The sequence below is a fragment of the Lactuca serriola genome, chromosome 1 (assembly GCF_051521515.1).
Source record: "Lactuca serriola cultivar US96UC23 chromosome 1, Lser_US96UC23_V15, whole genome shotgun sequence".
In the NCBI taxonomy this organism is placed as follows: Eukaryota; Viridiplantae; Streptophyta; class Magnoliopsida; order Asterales; family Asteraceae; genus Lactuca; species Lactuca serriola.
In genome coordinates, this window is record NC_136408.1 from 89053629 (window position 1) to 89072001 (window position 18373).

The 18373-nt window shown below is 40.5% G+C and overlaps 1 protein-coding gene across 1 annotated transcript; it reads right to left on the reverse strand.

Annotated features, from left to right (window-relative positions):
* Positions 1-16569: 16569 nt before the first annotated feature.
* LOC145058602 (F-box protein CPR1-like) lies at positions 16570-17442 on the reverse strand. Its single transcript, XM_079006485.1, has one exon. It carries the CDS (start codon positions 17440-17442, stop codon positions 16570-16572), a length of 873 nt encoding a protein of 290 aa, XP_078862611.1.
* Positions 17443-18373: the final 931 nt, after the last annotated feature.

Genomic DNA, 18373 nt, shown 5'->3' on the forward strand with positions numbered 1-18373 from the left:
AAGTTCAAATCACACCCTTATGGTTTTATTAATTAATTAAAGTGTATAATTAAAAGAGATTTAGTAAATCCATAAATTTTTGGTTTGCAATTTAATTAAATTAAAAGTATAATTATTAAATTTGATCACCTAGTATTTTAAAAGTGTAAATACACCCTTTACTATATATAACATTAAAAGTCTAACATTATATATATATATATATATATATATATATATATATATATATATATATGTATGAGTAAAAGTCAGTCTTACCGTTAGTAGGCCTCATTCACGAAGCTGGTCTATAAGGGGTGTTTAAGGAAATTGCCTATAAAATGGCGATTGAATGGGTATCCACTCTTACCCACCGCACTCTTGACTAGTGGAAGATCGTTAGGCGAACGGGTAGGATAGGACAGAAACCTTCCATTATAAGTATAATGAAGTACAAAAGTAACTAAATGCTTTTTCAAAATTCCCAATCTTAGTTACTTTAGGCAAAAGTGAATTGATGCAATTCCATGAAATTACACTTTGTATCCTTGCGAAGACGTTAGTGGAGCGTGTGTGGTTAACCGGCACACTAAATGGTTCTAAGCAAAGGTAGCAAAGGGTGACTCAATGTTTGTCATAGTTCGGTGGAGCGTGTGTGGTTAACCGGCACATCGAATAGATGACTGTAACATGTGGGGGCACCATGTAAGTTTGCATGGCTATTCACACCCGCTTTGTGATCCTCGGTATCCCAGTCACAAACTCGAGGGGCATATCGAGATTTAAACATGCCATTGAAACGTTCAATGAATCTCAAAGGATCTAGGAGTTTTCAATACATTTAAAACTTAATCTGTTTTTCGTTTTTTATGGTGGAAAATTAGTGAATCGTCATTCACTTACCTTCAAATGTTCTGCAATTTGGGTTACAGCATCCCTCTCCCAAGTTGTGGAATATTGTGTTGGGTCCTAGCCCTAGTATATCATTTGGGTGATTTACTAAGGACTCAATAAATCAACTAACTTGAATTTATTTTCTCCCGTTTTGTAGATGTCAAAGTATGACAATCATGGTCTTCACAAATTTCAAGGAAAAAGTGTTCCTTTTGAAAATAAGCTATTCCGCTATTCAAGTAAAGAATCAAAGTGGACTAGTTTGATTTCACTTCCTCCTCCTCCTCCCGTTGTTCTCCCTAACCCACAAGATCGAAGAATTGAAAGGTTCAATGTCACTAAAGCCCTATTGGAAATGAAACATAAAGATGGTAAACCCGTGTGTGCCCACGTTCTAGGAATGAAATCACACATCGATAGGTTGATAATGTTGGGTGCGTCATTCCCGGATAAGTTGGCTGTGAACTGGGTTTTGCAGTCACTTCCTGAATCATATAATGAGTTCAAAAGAAAGTATTATATGATGGATCATGACGAAAACCTCATTGACCTAACTTACATGCTCATTGCTACTGAATCAGAAATGATTTTGCAAAGCAATGGAGCGTATTTGTTGGGAAAGTCAACCAACCATGCTTCCGAGGAAGTTCTAGGAGAACCGACCTGCGTTTGCTGCCAAGAGAAAGGGCGTTGGATACATGTCTGCCCTAAGAGCCTGAAGAGTCCAGAAGATTGGAGAGTCAAAGAGTATGGTTGTGCTTCAGGTAAAATCCACTATCTAACTCCATTAAGTTCCTATTCATTGATTCTTAATACATAATGTGATAAGATTGCATTTGAATGTTTTGTAGGATCAGTGAAAAGAGAGGAGGCTTGATGGAAAAGCAAGATGAGTCTAATCACAAAGAAATGGATCTCGATCGCATGGACTTGAAGATTAGATTTTGAGCTTAGAAAGTTATGATAGAGTTGTTAGGAATATTTATTACATAGTTTTTCAATTGATTTTGCATTGTAAGGACAAAATGTTTTCCGCTACTTTATGAATAAAATGAATTTTGATTTCACTCATTTATTTATTTATTTATTTCCTTGCAATAAAATCGTAATGAAAAAATTGATGTTTGCATATTTCTACAACGAATGGACGTGATTCTTATTATGATAATTGTGAAATGTAGAGAATTTGCCAAATAGGGAGAGTTTCTCATCGCCCAAGTTTCAATTGGACAGAAATTTTGAATCACGCAACTTGGTTGCATGATGAATGGGAAATTTCATATTTTGAAATTAGACTAATTCGTTGACAAAGTGTCAAGTGAAGGACTAGGAGATCGATTACACAAAGTTGTGTGTTGATCAAGTCCACCACCAGAGTAACAAAGATATTCGTCATGATTTACCAAAGTTTAGTAAATATGATTATACTTATAAGATTAAGTGTAATTCTGAATTGATTGAAAGAGTTTAAATCAATAGCAGAACGAATAAGAAGAATCAAGTAGGCAGAAAGATAAAAGTTTCTCTATTCTAAGAAGAAGGGAGGGTACCTTTTATTATGTTTTATGATAGGTATTAATGATTAAGAACCATATCTCAATTGATCCTCTAAGTAAATCTTAGTATACTTATATGTCTAAGAAGAGGAATTAAGAATTGAAGAAATTGTTAAATCAAGAAGTCAATCATACTTCGTTCCAAAACAAGTCTTGGAGTTAAGATTGTGACATTGAGTGAACAGTATTAAGAAGGTTTATAACATTCATCAAGTGTAGAATTTGGAAAAGGATTTTCTTATTTTCGTACATTTGAAATTGGAAAGTTGTGATGTCTTGGATAAGACACAGACCAACTAGGACCAATTTTATATGGTGTTTTGTCTTGATAAAAGCTACACTAACTCTTGAATATTTGTTTGTCAAGAAATGTTTATTGAAAAGAAAATCTTATATGTCAAGGAGTCAGTGGGAGTCTTAATGGTCTTGAAAGGATTCAAGAACTAATCAAGAATAAACCTTATCGATCATCACTAGCACACGAGTAGAGGTCTACAACCTATCGTGTTGACATTATCTTGTTTTTGTGCCGTTCCAATCGAGTTAATTATGCATATGAGTTCTATGAGTTCTCATTTGAGTGCATAAAAGGGAAGGACCTTAATCAATGAAAAGTACATTGATGGGAAAGGGTGAGCTGCTTAACTACTTGGAAGACATGGTGGGCAGCCGTGTTACCATAAGGCAAGAAATCAAGATTAAGAAAGTTCGGTCCATATGAGTTCGAATTTGTCGTAAAATTTGTTTTTGACAAATTCACATGGATAGGAACACATACACCATTAAAATCTAAGTGTCATAAGATTTCCTCCTTCATTAAAATGACTGTGAGGAAATGCTTTCACTAAGAAAGATTTTAAGAAGATTGTGAAATTGTATTCTCGAATTCGATTATGGTTACGGTACCCTTTTCCATGATTCGAATTGTGAGATTTGGCAATAGTCTGAATTGTTTTGACACACATATGAGCTATCTAATGAAATGGTGTATAAGACTAAGAGGCTTGATAAAAGATTATCAAAGCATTAAGTATTAGAAATATGAACTTAAGAAATTCAATAGGTATTGTTTTTCTAAAAGTTAAGTTGTTTCTGAATACATGTCAAAGCTAGTGGGAGCATAAGTGTTATGTTTATAATAATCATCGTGAAAGTGGGAGCATAAATGTTATGCTTGTATGATTATTAAGGCAAGTATTGCAAGTTAGCACTATTAATTATAGAAAACAAGAGTTATATTTTACAAAGTCGTAAGGATTGAATAGTTGTTTTGCTATAATTAAGGGAGAGAATATTGTACTTCATTTCAAATCTAAAGGCTTAGGTTGTGGAATGTTAATAGATTTAGTCAAGGATACATAGTGTGTTCTTAAATTTCGATTATGATTACGGTATCCCTCTTCATAGTTCGAATTGTAAGAACGAGACATATAAAATATTGTGGCAGAAGATTGATAAAGTATCATATCTTTATGTAAGACATTATGCATCGTGTGCCATATGCTTCGGGTATAGGATCGATTGCAAATGCTATAATATTTGACAATTCTAAAATTTTCCAAATGTCTAGCGCATTTAGTGGAAAAAAGGACTAGAATCAGTTTTGACTAAGATAATTAAACAACTATCGAAGGACGATCCAAAGCTCGCTGAGGATTGGTTGCTTGTGAGTAGTTGGAAGTATGATATTGGATGGACCATATCGACATTATTATGAATAGAGAAGATTCTATTAGGAATGAGTTGTCATATGGAAAATATGCAAATGTTTCCATATTGGGAGTTGGATATTGAGAATCTATGTCTAGATTAGAAACTTTTATGCAAAAGGATGTTCAAAGGAATGTACTTTGATTGAGAGACATCACATCTATGGAATTGTCTTATAACAATCTCCGATAGAGGACTTTGTAATTTCATTGGCAATGGTCATTGTGACCTTAGTGCAATGATATTACGAAAGGATCATTGCATAAAATGCTAGAATCTAACATATTCCATAATTGACAAGAATTTGATATTCTTATACTTATGATAAGGATTGGGAGATGTGAAATAAGTATGCTTAAAAATGTGTTCGTTTGATCTATTCCACAAAGTAAGAACCGTAGGTAAACATTGTGTGCATGCTAAGAGCATGAGACAAGTATTGTAATAATTCAAGTAAGAAGTTGATTACCCGAAACAACAAATAATGAGTAATCGATATGGTGATAAATAAAAGGTGTTTTATTTATACTCAAAGGTTTGAGGGCATATGAGATTAGTATTATTCTTGTGTTTCACTTTGCATGTTTTGACTTCCTAAATAATTTAATTGGTTCAGAACAGTGAAATTATTCAAATGGACCACAGTCTTTCATATGTTGGAAGTAGGTATGAATGAAGACTTTCGTGAATTGGTGTGTGGATTGTCTAAAGTGTATTAGACATAAGAAATTGTTTGCTGCAACGCTCATGAGTGCTTATTAATATGATTTGAGCATTGGATTAAACCCACGCTCACTTGGATCACTTCATTGATTTTATCACGAGTGATAGGTGAGACGATAATATCTTATATTCTTGAAACCGAGATGTGTGAGTTGTATCTTGCGAGTCGGTTGCACATTGATAATATGTAAACGCACCAGTAACTTGGTGTTATAAAACATATTGTTGTGTGTAATTCGGTAAGTGAGTGCAAGTGAACATGGAGTCAAAGTTTATCCGTTCCTTTTATCCAAAGTAGGATAAAAGTGATATCTTTGGGCCCCTCGATGATTTAGTGATGGCACCTAAGCGCCTGGCCAAGCCGGGACTAAATTGATGTGTTCAGTCGTAGTCTTTTGTCAGTCGTCATAAATCTGAATTCGGGAAACAGCACATAGACAGAGAGAATGATTTAGATCCATGTCTCAGTCTATATGATATCTAGAATGGAGGAATATATGATCCCTTATCTAAAGGACACGCGTATCTGATAAGATCAGAGTTGACAGCGGCTTTGGAAAGCTACGATTGCAAATCAGGATATGAAGTCATACGCGGAATAGTTATTAAACTTATCCAAGTGGGAGACTGTTGGATTAGTGTCTAAGTCCATAACTATTTTGGTATGTACTTAGCTCGATGGTGCATGGTCCTTTTGGGTTGCCTTCACCAAAGCAACTTGATAGGATGAATTATGGAGAGAAAGGATTAATTATGATTTATTAATATATTATGAGAATGATATATTAAAGGAGAAATCATATTGTTTAATTAATATTAGTCAATAATTAATTAGGAATTAATTTTGTGGCTAAAAGACATTAATTGAACTTAAGGGACTAGAACTGTCAATTGTATGATAGTTGAATATTGAGCTAATGGACTCCATATTAAGGGGGTGGACGAATTCTATTGGGAAACCCATTAGAAATCATCCTAGGCCTTTAAGGAAGGAGTCCATGGGTTGCTTAGGGCTTAAGCATCCAAATTAGGGATTCCTTGTTAGATAACCCTAATAGCCTCACTATTTAAGGACCCCTTGGGCACCAAAAACGTGGGCAACTGAATCCTTAGGGTTTCTACACGTTTTTGGGTGTCTCCTCTCTCCTTATTCTTCATCCTCTTGCTCTTGGTGTTTGTGAGCCATTAGAGGAGTGACATTTGTGACTCTAAGCTTTCTAAAGTCATTACAAGGAGGATTTGAGATTGTTATTGCTACATAACAATCAAGGTAATATCTTAAACCCACTGTTATGTTAATATTGATTATCATATGCTAGATCTAGGGTTTAAAGTCTTGGATGAATTGCATGTACAATAGAGAAACCTAGATCCAAGCATTAGGGTTTGTATGAGCACACAGGATGTTCTTATGGCTAAAACCCATCAATTTTCACTTCGTGACAAGTTGGTATCAGAGCCTTGGTTTGAGGGATTCGGATGCACCTTCGGGCGTATCTGAACTTAAATTGAGGATTTGAGAAAATCTTTAATAAAAGAAACAATTTTTCTAAAAAGAGTAAAAGATTTTGAAAAAAGCAAAAAAGGAGCAGTGTGTACGATCAGCCAGCGCCCGAACGGTGATTTCCCAAAATACCCTTACATTATGTGTTATGAGATATTATGTGATGTGTTATGCATGCTAGAGTAGGCTAGGTAAATCATATCTTAGGACTAGGGTGGCCTGATATGTGATGCCTTAGCCCAGGAGTTTATGCTGTTGTGAGTTGCTTTGAGTGCATATAGGTAGCAGAGAGTAGCTTCTGAAAAGTCTGCTTGAGAGTAGGTTGAACTCAGGGGGTATAGAGTACTTGCGAATTGGGATCCTAGGAGGAGGACTTGGTGTGGATACAGATACGGTGTGGAAGGTAGTATTGGGCCCGTACTACAAAAAGCAACGGATCAGTAAACATCCCAAGCAAGAATCCTTAGGATGCTAAGAAACAAGTAGGAACGGTTGATTGAGTGCGAGTAATCTCGGTCGAGTCTCTGATTATTTTATGCCATATTTCTGAGGCATCATGGTGGGGACGCGCCACAACCCAGGAGGCAGTGGTACTAGTGGTACTAGCGATGAGGAGATCCGTAGGATGATTCATGAGGAGGTGGCCGCAACTATTTGGGATGAGATACCAGAGATGTTTGGGTCTATCAAGACCACGGTGATTGAGACATTCGACGAGCGATATGCTGCTGCAACCACTGTAGCTGTCATTTCCGCGAGGCCATAGGTGGGTGACTCGTGTCTGTACTGAGAGTTCAACAACACGAAGCCACCAGAGTTTGACGGGAATCAGGATCTGATAGCCTCAATGAGGTGGATCTTAGACATTGAGGGATGCTTCTACACATGTTCATGTCCTGAGCATCTGAGGGTACAGTTCGCGCTGAACCAGCTTCGCTTGGGAGCGAAGGACTGGTGGAAGTTTCTGACGACAAATTTTACTCCTGCAGAGCTTACCGCGGTGACCCAGGAGAGGTTCACCACAATGTTCAGAGACGAGTATGTTCCCCCAATGGATAAAGAACATTTGGCCCAGGAGTTCTTGTCCCTCAAGCAGGGGATGGAGTCTGTGACGGTGATCACGTGGATGTTTCATGAGAGGGCGCTGTTTTTCCTTGAGCACGTGTCGACTGAGCAGGCATGCATGAGTCGATATCTGAGCATACTGAGGAGAGACATTTGTGAGTTCGTGCTAAACTCGACATATCGTACATTTTCCAAGCTCCAGGAAAATGCCCGGAAGAGAGAGATCGAGCTAGAGACTCAGGCCATGGAGGAGGTCGAGTCTCAGAGGAGGGATAGGCTGCCAACACAGTATCAGCCGACAGCCAAGCGGGCAAAGCCCGCTGATTCGAGATCTGGAGGACCGAAGGGCCGCACTTGTGTGAAGTGCGGCAAGATCCATGAGGGAGTGTGCAGAGAGGGGTTGTGCTACAAGTGTGGAAAGGAGGGGCATTTCGTGAGGAATTGCCCCAAGGGGTTTACAGTTTGCTTCCACTACAAATAGACTGGCCATCGGAAGGCCGAGTGCCCACAACTACTTCAGGGATCAGCATAGGGATCTGCACCTGCTGCTAGTAGAGCCACCGAGGCCCGGCCAGGGAAGGCCGAGGCACCGAAGACTCGTGGGAGATCCTTTCATTTGACAACGGAGGAGGTCCGCACAACGCATGACGTTGTGGCTGGTATGTGATCTTTTTCTTATTCTTTTATTTATATATATGGTGCTTATATGTGATATGTTTAGGTATTTTTCTTGTGAATTTTGTACCTGCTTTGGTGTTGTTTGAATCGGATGCGAGTCAATCTTTCGTGTCATTAGCATTTAGTCAGCACATCAGTATCCCACGAGAGGCGTTGAGTCGACCTCTGTGAGTTTATATAGCTGACGAGCGAGCGGTTTTTGCTACTGATGAGATTCGAGGATGTGTACTCGAGATTTTCGGTGTTGTGTTCCCAATAGATTTGGTACTGATTGCGATTGGGGATGTCTGTAGCATCGTGGGCATGGACTGGTTTAGCCGATTCGGAGCTGTTATCAACTGCGAGCGTCAGTTGGTGACCATACAAGACCTTAGTAGGGGAGTACTTACGGTATATGGCGAGGGTACCTGATTTGGGTCAGCATTTTGCTCGGCTGCCAGAGCAAGACAAAATCTGTAGCAGGGCTGTAGAGGGTTGGTAGCCTATGTGATGGATACACGAGTTGCCGTAGAGAGGCCTAGTTCTATCGGTGAGGTTCCGATAGTGTGAGAGTTTCCGGATGTTTTCCCTGAGGAGTTACCGGGTGTGCCTCCCATGAGGCAGGTGGAGTTTCGCATCGATTTGGTTCCGGGGGCGGTACCTATTGACAAATCACCTTATCGCCTTGCACCATCGGAGATGCATGAGTTATCCTCGCAGCTTTAGGAGCTGTTGGGTAAGGGATTCATCCGACCGAGTAGCTCGCCGTGGGGAGCGCCGATCCTTTTTGTCAAGAAAGAGGATGGTTCGCAACGGAGGTGTATTGATTACCGGGTGTTGAACAAGTTGACGATCAAGAACCGTTATCCACTACCAAGGATCGACGATATGTTCGATCAGTTGCAGGGAACTTCTTGGTTCTCGAAGATAGACTTAAGGTCCGGATATCACCAGATGAGGGTGTGGGATGAGGATATCCAGAAGACAGCGTTTAGGACTTGTTATGGGCATTACGAGTTCGTGGTGATGCCTTTTGGACTCACCAATGCACCCGCAACGTTCGTGGATCTCATGAACTAAGTATGTAGGCCGATATTGGATCGATCGGTAATTGTGTTCATCGACGATATTCTAGTGTATTCAAGATCCAGAGAGCAACATGAGGAGCATCTGAGGGGGATTCTTGGAGTATTGAGATCGAAGAGGCTTTATGCCAAATTCTCCAAGTGTGATTTCTGGTTACGAGAGGTCCAGTTCTTGGGACATCTCGTTAATCAGAATGGGATATTGGTCGATCCGGCCAAGATTGGGGCTGTTATGAGTTGGCAGGTGCCGAGAACCCCCACCGAGATCATGAGTTTTCTACGGTTGGCTGGCTACTATCGGAGATTTATCAGGGATTTCTCCAAGATTGTCGTTCCCCTCAGCAGATTGACCCGGAAGGGGCGTTGCTTTTACTTGGGGTCCTGAGCAGCAAACCTCCTTTGAGACACTTCGCCAGAGATTATGCGAAGCCCCGGTGTTAGCCCTTCCGGAGGGAATGGAGGATTTTGTGGTGTACTTTGACGCGTCTATATCTTGGTTGGGTGCGGTGCTTATGCAGAGAGGGCACGTGATAGCATATGCATCGAGGCAGCTGAAGCCTCATGAGATGAGGTATCCCACCCACGATTTGGAGTTGGGGGATATAGTGTTCGCCCTCAAGATATGGCGCCATTATTTGTATGGGGTTTGGTGTACCATATACACAGACCACAAGAGTTTGAAGTATTTGATGGATCAACCCAACCTGAACATTCGCCAGAGGAGATGGTTGGATGTGGTAAAGGATTATGACTGTGAGATCTTGTACCACCCAGGCAAGGCTAACGTGGTAGCTGATGCTATGAGCCGCAGGGCGGAGAGTGCCCCGATTCGATATTTATGCATGATGATGACGGTGACGAATCCGGTATTGGATACCATCCGAGAGGCTCAGAAAGAGGCTGTGAGACCGGAGAACTACAAGAGAGAGCGGGTGATTGGGTAGGTGTCCGAGTTTGTTACTGATAGCCGAGGGCTTATGACCTTTCACGGTCGGATTTGGGTGCCGTTTATGGGCGGGGCCCGTAGCATATTGATGGAGGAGGCACACAGATCGAGATTCTCGATCCATCCCGGGGCCACTAAGATGTATTTGGACCTGAAGAGATTATTGGTGGCCCTATATGAAGAGGGATGTTACGTGGGTTGTAGAGAGGTGCTTGACCTGTCGCCGGGTTAAGGTCGAGCACCAGCGTAAGCATGGCAAGTTGCAGCCACTAGAGGTTCCCTAGGGGAAGTCGGAGAAAATTTCTATGGATTTCATCACCAAATTGCCGAGGACCACAAGGGGTGTTGATGCAATTTGGGTGATTGTGGATTGATTGACGAAGAGCGCTCACTTCCTTGCTATCAGTGAGAGCTCTTATGCGAAGAGGCTGGCAAAGATATATGTGAGAGAGGTGGTGTCGCGACATGTAGTGCCGACCTCGAATGTGTCAGACCGAGATGTACATTTCACTTCCAGGTTCTGGAAGAAGTTCCATGAGGAGTTGGGTACGAGATTTCACTTCAGTACTGCCTACCACCCACAGATGGATGAACATAATGAGCGGACGATTCAGAAGCTATGTTTCGAGCATGTGTTATGGACTTCGGTGGAAGTTGGGACACCTACCTACCTTTGGATGAGTTTTCCTATAACAACAGCCACCATTCGAGTATTGGTATGGCTCCCTTTGAGCTTTTATATGGGAGGAGGTGTCGAACTCCCATCTGTTGGGGAGAGGTAGGGCAGCGAGTGATGGGTAGCACTGAGATAGTGCTTAAGACGAATGAGCAGATATAACAGGTCAGACAGAGGTTACTGACATCCTAGAGCCGCCAGAAGAGTTAAGCGGATAGGCGGCGATCCGAGCTTGAGTTCTAAGTTGGAGACTTTGTACTCCTGAAGGCATCTCCTTGGAAAGGAGTGATCCGATTCAGGAAGAGGGGCAAGTTGGGGCCCCGATACATTGGTCCTTTTAGGGTGACCGCTAGAGTGGGCAAGGTAGCGTACTGTTTAGAGCTACCTGCGGAGAGCCAGATGCATGATACTTTCCACGTATCCCAGTTGAGGAAGTGTATAGCTGATAAGACGACAATAGTGTCGCTAGAGGATATTCAGGTGGATGCGAGCTTGAATTTCATTGAGAGGCCGATTGCGATCTAGGATCGGAAGATCAAGGTTCTGAGGAACAAGGAGGTGCCTCTGGTTCAGGTCCAGTGGAAACATCGGAGATGATCCGAGCTGACTTGGGAGCCAGAGTCGGAGATGCGGGAGCAGCATCCAGAGTTATTTGTAGAGTGAGACTTCGAGGGCGAAGTCTGATTCTAGTTGGGGAGAATTGTAACATCCAAGAATCAGGTATATCTATTTAATCCCTCTTCTTTTCCAAGTTGTCAAAACTAGTCCATGGAATAATATTGTAGCAAATGAGTACGCTGGGCGTACTGAAGAGTACGTTGCGCGTACTCATGAGCGTGCTCTTGATGCGAATACTACCCAATACGCTGGGCGTACCATAGTGTACGCTAGGCGTACTGGGCTCAGACATGAAAACCTAAATGAGACTTGAGCACTATAAAATGAATGTTATGGCCTCCATCTGAGCCACCATTTCCAGTGAGTGAACCCCTAAAAGAGATAAACCTTCATTCTAAACTTGTGTGTGTGTTTTTGGAGCTTGAAAGTGTCTGTGTGTGCTTGTGAAGAAGAATAGTGGGCCTTGAAGAGGAAAGATTGGAGTCCAAGCTTCTAGACTTGAGCTAAACTAAGTAGGGAGCTTCTCACAAAGGTAAAAAGCTTCAAACATTACCACTCTTTTGTTATGAACATCATATATGAGCATTTTTAGGGTTTAAGTCCCAAAGGTGGAGACTTTTTAAACAAAGGAACTCCATGGACCTTGATCTACTCCATTTCAGTGTATTTTGTGTTGTAGATCCATAAAAATCTAATCTTGGACGTTAAGATTTAGTCATGCATGAGATTAGGGCTTAATACGGAAAGAGGATATGTGTTTGAAGTTATTGGTGACCTTTACAGCCATGCAAAGGCTTAAAGGTTTCAACTTTGTGGCTTAAAAGACAGTAGAGTGCCTGGATCTGATATATGAGCTTATGTCTTAATCTATTCAAACCAAAAATCATGAAAGTATGAAACTGGGATTTACACTAGGCGTAATCCCAGTACGTGCCGCGTAGGGGGTCGAGTACCCCGATTCTTGATGTCCGTGGAGTACGCCCCGCGTACAGAGCTGGTATGCGCATCATAACTCCCTACAGTTGACTTTCATTGACTTTTAGGGTTTGGTCAACATTTGCACATTTGGACCATTGGAGGGGTAAAATGGTCTTTTCCCCTTCTGAGAGATTATAGGAGGGGATTAGTCTAGCATTTGAGAATCGTTGTTAATTGGAGGTAAATTACTTTATGTGATTAGGCGGAGGCTAGATCAGTATTTCGAGTTCGATACTTTCCGAGATTACCCGAGGTGAGTCTTCTCACTATACATTACCTAAAATGGTATCTATGTGCAGATTGGAGGGTCTTATGTGTATGTGTATGTTTGAGATTTATGTGCATTGTGTTATATGTATGCTATGTGTTATATAGACCGGACCAGAGGGTCCAACAACTTATGAGGCCAAAGGGTCCTCGATCAGACCGGACTGGAGGGTCCAACGAGCTAGACCGGACCGGAAAGTCCAACGAGCTACGGGACTGGAGGGTCCTGTTGAGACACATTGACCGGAGGCTCATACCGAGTTATAGCCTCGAGTGGCTTATGTGTTGTATGTAGTATTTTAGGGAACTCACTAAGCATTTATGCTTACCGTGTTATGTGATATGTGTTTCAGGTACTAGGGAGGATCGCAGGAAGGCGCCGACATGATTTATACACACTGACAGAGGATTTTGTATTTAAGATTCTAGGATATGTTATACCGTGATAACATTTGATACACTTGAGTTTTGAGTTGATTTATATGAGATATGTTATGTTTGAAAAATGAAAAATGGTTTTAAATTTTCACGTCGTTACACAAAATGCATGATGGACTCGATAGAACTTTCTTGGATGTGAGACATGTTCCTAAGTTGCAAAAGAATCTCATATCTGAAGGTGTATTGGACTCCAGTGGGTGTAAGATAGTTACATGGGAAGGAGTAAAGAAGGTTGTTTGTGGTTCTTTGTTTGTAATGAAAGGTATTCGTCAAGGAAACCTTTACGTTCTTTCAGGTATAAGTCTGACAAATGGTGCAACAGTTGGAAGAAATGGTAGTGGTGGTGACCCATGTGAAAGCACTCGGTTATGGCATAGACAACTTAGGCATATGTCTGAAAAGGGTCTTGATCTACTTGGTAAAGAAGGTTTATTGAAGAACTTGAAGAAGCCTTGAATGGATTTTTGTGAGCATTGCATGTACGGTAAAGCACATCGGGTTCAGTTCAAATCAAGCAAACACATAGGGAGAGGAATTTTAGACTATGTGCATACAAATGCTTGAGGTCCTGCTTCAGTCACTTCCAAGGGAGGTTCCATATGTTTTGTCACTTTTGTGGATGATCATTCTAGGTATGTTTGGATTTACTTTCTAAAACACAAGAATGAGGTATTTGACACGTTCAAGAAGTGGAAGGCAATGGTTGAGAACAGAACAGGCAAGAAATTAAAAACACTTCGATCTGATAACGGTATAGAGTATATAGATGGTGCCTTCAAGGAATTTTGTGATCATGAAGGAATTGCTATACATTGGACGGTCATGAAGAAAACACCACAGCAGAATGGGGTCGTAGAGAGGCTGAATCGTACATTGCAAGAGAGATCAATGTGTATGCGATCATATGCTGGTTTGGGTAGAGAATGGTGGGCATAGTCGGTTGCTATAGCTTGCTAAATTATCAATCGGACTCCTTTTGCATCTTTAGATGGAAATGTACCCTATAGGGTATGGTCAGGGGAACATGCAGATTATAAGAAACCCATAATCTTCGGGTGCATAACCTATTATCATGTTAGTGAGGGTAAGCTTGAAGCAAGAGCCAAGAAGGAAATTTTCTTGGGATATGCATCAGGTATGAAAGGCTATTGTCTTTGGTGTTTGGAAGACTCCAAGTTTATAATCACCATAGATGTTACATTTGATGAGAGCTCAAATGTTGCTTATACAAAAGCTATGGTCCTAGAGGGTGATGACATTGAGACGGTCAAGTATCAAGTAACGTAGTTGATATAAAGCCTAAAATCCAACAAGGTTGTAGTCGTGTTCACAAGGAAGATCATGGTGGTATTCACGATGATATTGAACATGAGAAGGTTCAGCAATAAAATGTACATGAACCAGAGGAACAAGATCTTAGGGACAATTCGGTCTCTACTAGGCCGAGGTGAGCATATAAGGAAGTTCAAAAGTTGAGGTCTGATCACCCCTTGAAGTACTACAGACATGCAAGTTTGGTTGAGTATGCACTCTCGATGGAGGAAGATGAGCCGGTCTCCTTCAAGGAAGCTATTCAGAATGGCAATAATGAGAGTTGGTTGGTTGCAATGGAAGAAGAGATTGAGTCCCTTCGAAAGAACCAAACTTGGAAGGTGGTCCCATTACTTGTAGGAAAAAAAGCTATTGGGGTAAGTGGGTGTACAAGAAAAAGGAGGATTCTTCCGAACTCGGTAGTATAAGGTAAAAGGCAAGATTAGTAGCAAAGGAGTTTACACAAAGAGAAGGAGTTGACTACAATGAGATATTTTCTCCGGTAGTGAAACACACTCCCATCTGGGTATTGTTGAGTATTGTTGCTCATGGCAATTTGGAGCTGGAATAACTCGATGTAAAAACTGATTTCTTTCACGTTGAATTGGATGAGGAAATCTATATGCTTCAACCTGATGCATTCAATGTTGTTGATAATGAAAGTCAGGTATGTCACTTGAGGAAATCACTATCTGGATTGAAGCAATCTCCTCACAGTGGTACAAACGATTTGACTTTTTCATGTTGAAGCATGGGTTCTCCAGAAGTTTGCATGACTGTTGTGTTTACCTGCGACAGCTTCATGGAGGTCGTTATATTTTTCTTCTTTTGTATGTGGATGACATGCTTATTGCTTCGAAGAGCAAGGTAGAGATAGATAGGCTGAAATCTCAACTTGGTAAAGAGTTTGAGATGAAGGACATGGGAATTGCCAATAAAATATTGGTTATGGAGATTAGAAGAGAGAGGACGAAAAATCGATTTTTCTTGTGCCAAAAAGGCTACATTGAGCGGGTCATTGCGAGGTTCGGGATGCAAGATGCCAAGTCAGTGCTGACTCCATTGGCTCCAAATTTTAAGCTCCTTAGTAAACAATATCCTTCTACAACAGAAGATAAGACGTACATGGAGCGTGTGCCTTATGCCAATGCAGTCGGCAGTCTGATGTATGCCATGGTGTGTACACGTCCATATATGTCACAGGCGGTCAGTGTGGTTAGCAAGGTCATGGCGAACCCAGGGAAGGCACATTGGGAAGCTGTGAAATGGGTCATGAGATATTTGAAAGAAACTACCGCTATTGGTTTATGCTTTGGTGGAAATACATGTCAAATTACTGGATTTGTGGATTCAGATCATGCTGGTGATCTAGATAGATGTCGATCTACTACTGGTTATGTGTTCAAAATACATGGTGCTCCAGTTAGTTGCGATCGATGCTAGTTGGTGATCCATGCTATAAGCAACATTAGCGTTTTCTACTACAGAGGCTGAGTATATGGCTATAACATAAGGTGTAAAGGAAGCACTGTGGTTGTGGGGTTTTTTAGATGATTTGGGGTTTGAGCAAGATTGTGTAGATTTGTGGTGTGATAGTCAAAGTGCTATTCACTTAGCTAAGAATCAATTTTATCATGCTCGTACCAAACATATAAATGTCAGATATCATTTTGTGCGGGATGTCATAGAGGATGGTGATATTTCTCTTATGAAGGTGCACACTATGAGAACCCAACATACATCTTAACCAAGGTGGTACCAGGTGGCAAGTTTAAGTATTGCTTGAACTTGCTTAATATTAATCAGTGTTGATTGCTCTTGAGGGCAATGACATTGTGGGGCGGTGTCAGGGTGAGGTAGAGTTTTCACCCGGTGAAGTGAACTACGGTGGCTTGATCCTAGATGTAGGTACGTAGGCAACCATGGTCAAATGGTACAGCCGGATTGAGTTTTACATATCAAGGTGTGCAATTTCTTCTTTGGTGTATCGTCCAAAATTTAAGGTCTATCAAATGTTGTTTAAGGTGGAGAATTGTAAGTGGTCAGCCCAAGAACTCAACTTGAGTTGACTTGGGTCAGCCCAACTGTTTTTGGGTTAAATGACCCAGTTAATAGCCCAAATGTTTGTAAGCCGGTGTATGTTTGTTTATATTCTAATTTTAGTTGTAAAGAGAGATAGAACGTATGTAATACTTTAAATCTTTCAATTGTTGAACAACTTCGGTGTTAATCGTGCGGTTAGGCCCCACAAGCTCCCATGACTGCTTCACATTGTACTCATTCATCACCCGCACTTTGAGGGGAAACATTTGACCATGAAATACACACATAGTCCCCAAAAACGTTGCCCGTTGACAAGTTTGTGGGATTTCCTCAAATTTATCATCAGACAAATCAAAGGAAAGAATTACATGTTTCTTATTATTAGTTGTACCATGAGAAACAACCCAATGAAGTGCCCCATTGTAAAGGACACCAACCCTAGTGATAAAAGTGTAGTTGACTTCTCCTATAACTTCCCAGATGTTGGACTCTAAACTAAACTTTAGGAAACATGTAAGATTATTGCCTTTTCTAAACCCTAATACCACCTTGTAATCATCTTTGGATGAATCGTAACCAAAACCATAAATCAAAGGTCCGGCCTGATCAAGGATTTCAGGCTTTTTCAGTTTATTCACCTCTCTGGTTTCAGGATTGATAACTGAAAATTCAGTACGAGAGGGAGAAACACATATTAAACAATTGGAAGAACCAAGTAGATTACGCGTGCGACGGACAAAATAGAGGTTATCAGCATCAAATAAATGCTCCCAATTACACTGTGGTGTAGCAGACATAGCAATTCTTCTGTTTCCCATTTTGTCATATTCACGATCACAGCGATAACTGTTTTCGAGATGGGCTTTGATGAAATCAGGATCAGAGATCACATATTTCCATGACTTTGAAACGCTCCTGTAACGGATCAGATCGCTCGCCTCTGATCTTATCGGTATTTGTTCAATCATTTCATCCGGCAGCTGTGCCATTGAAACCCTAGAATTGGAAGCCGCGTTTCTAGAGGGTGGGGTGCAGGCATTGTTTTATACTACATTTATTACTAGACAATCATAAAATCACAAATTAAGTTACCCGAAATTTTACTGAAAACATTAGAGAAATTACCCTTAGCGATGTGCCTTATTCAAAACTTACCACATATGATTGTGGCTTTAATAAATTTCAAGATATTAACATACTCACCATCTCGATTCACAATGGGAGTGGGTGGAGCTGCTGGAATATAAGATAATTATTAAGACATGATCAAATGCAGGTGACCCAAAAAGGAAGAGGGAGAGGAAGGAAGCAAAGTATCTGTTATTTATTTATTTACTTTTTTGCTTACTTCACAGGAAGTTAGTTGTTATCTAAATAAACAAACTGTTTTCATTAGAGCAGTTTCAAACAATTTTATATCTAGCTTGTTTCTGTGGTTTCTTCTGAAATGAATGTAGAAACAGGCATTCTACCTGCTGCCGCTTGATCTATAATATAATATAATATAATATAAATTACATTCAATTTTGTGAAATTCCATTAGAAACTATTCTACTCAAAGTTAATCAAACCGCAAAATAACAAAACTCCAAACACAACCCTGTGAAATCAATTCTATGATCAAAACAAACCTAATCCATATTTACAATTAACCATATAAATACTCCAAAAAATTTTAAAAAATATGCATTCATTACACACAATTTTGCACAATAACTAAGTCAATCCAGCACTGATACAAAATTCAGCTACGATTTTAAGATCATACACAAATTTCCAACGATTAATAATGCTTTTTACTAAATAACGAGAGAAAAGTATCCAACTAGAATTTGAGAGGAAGGAAGGGATCTTGCCGGTGACCAGAGGGAGAGATGAGAGGATGATGCATGCGTTAGCGGATTCTGTTCCGATTGATAG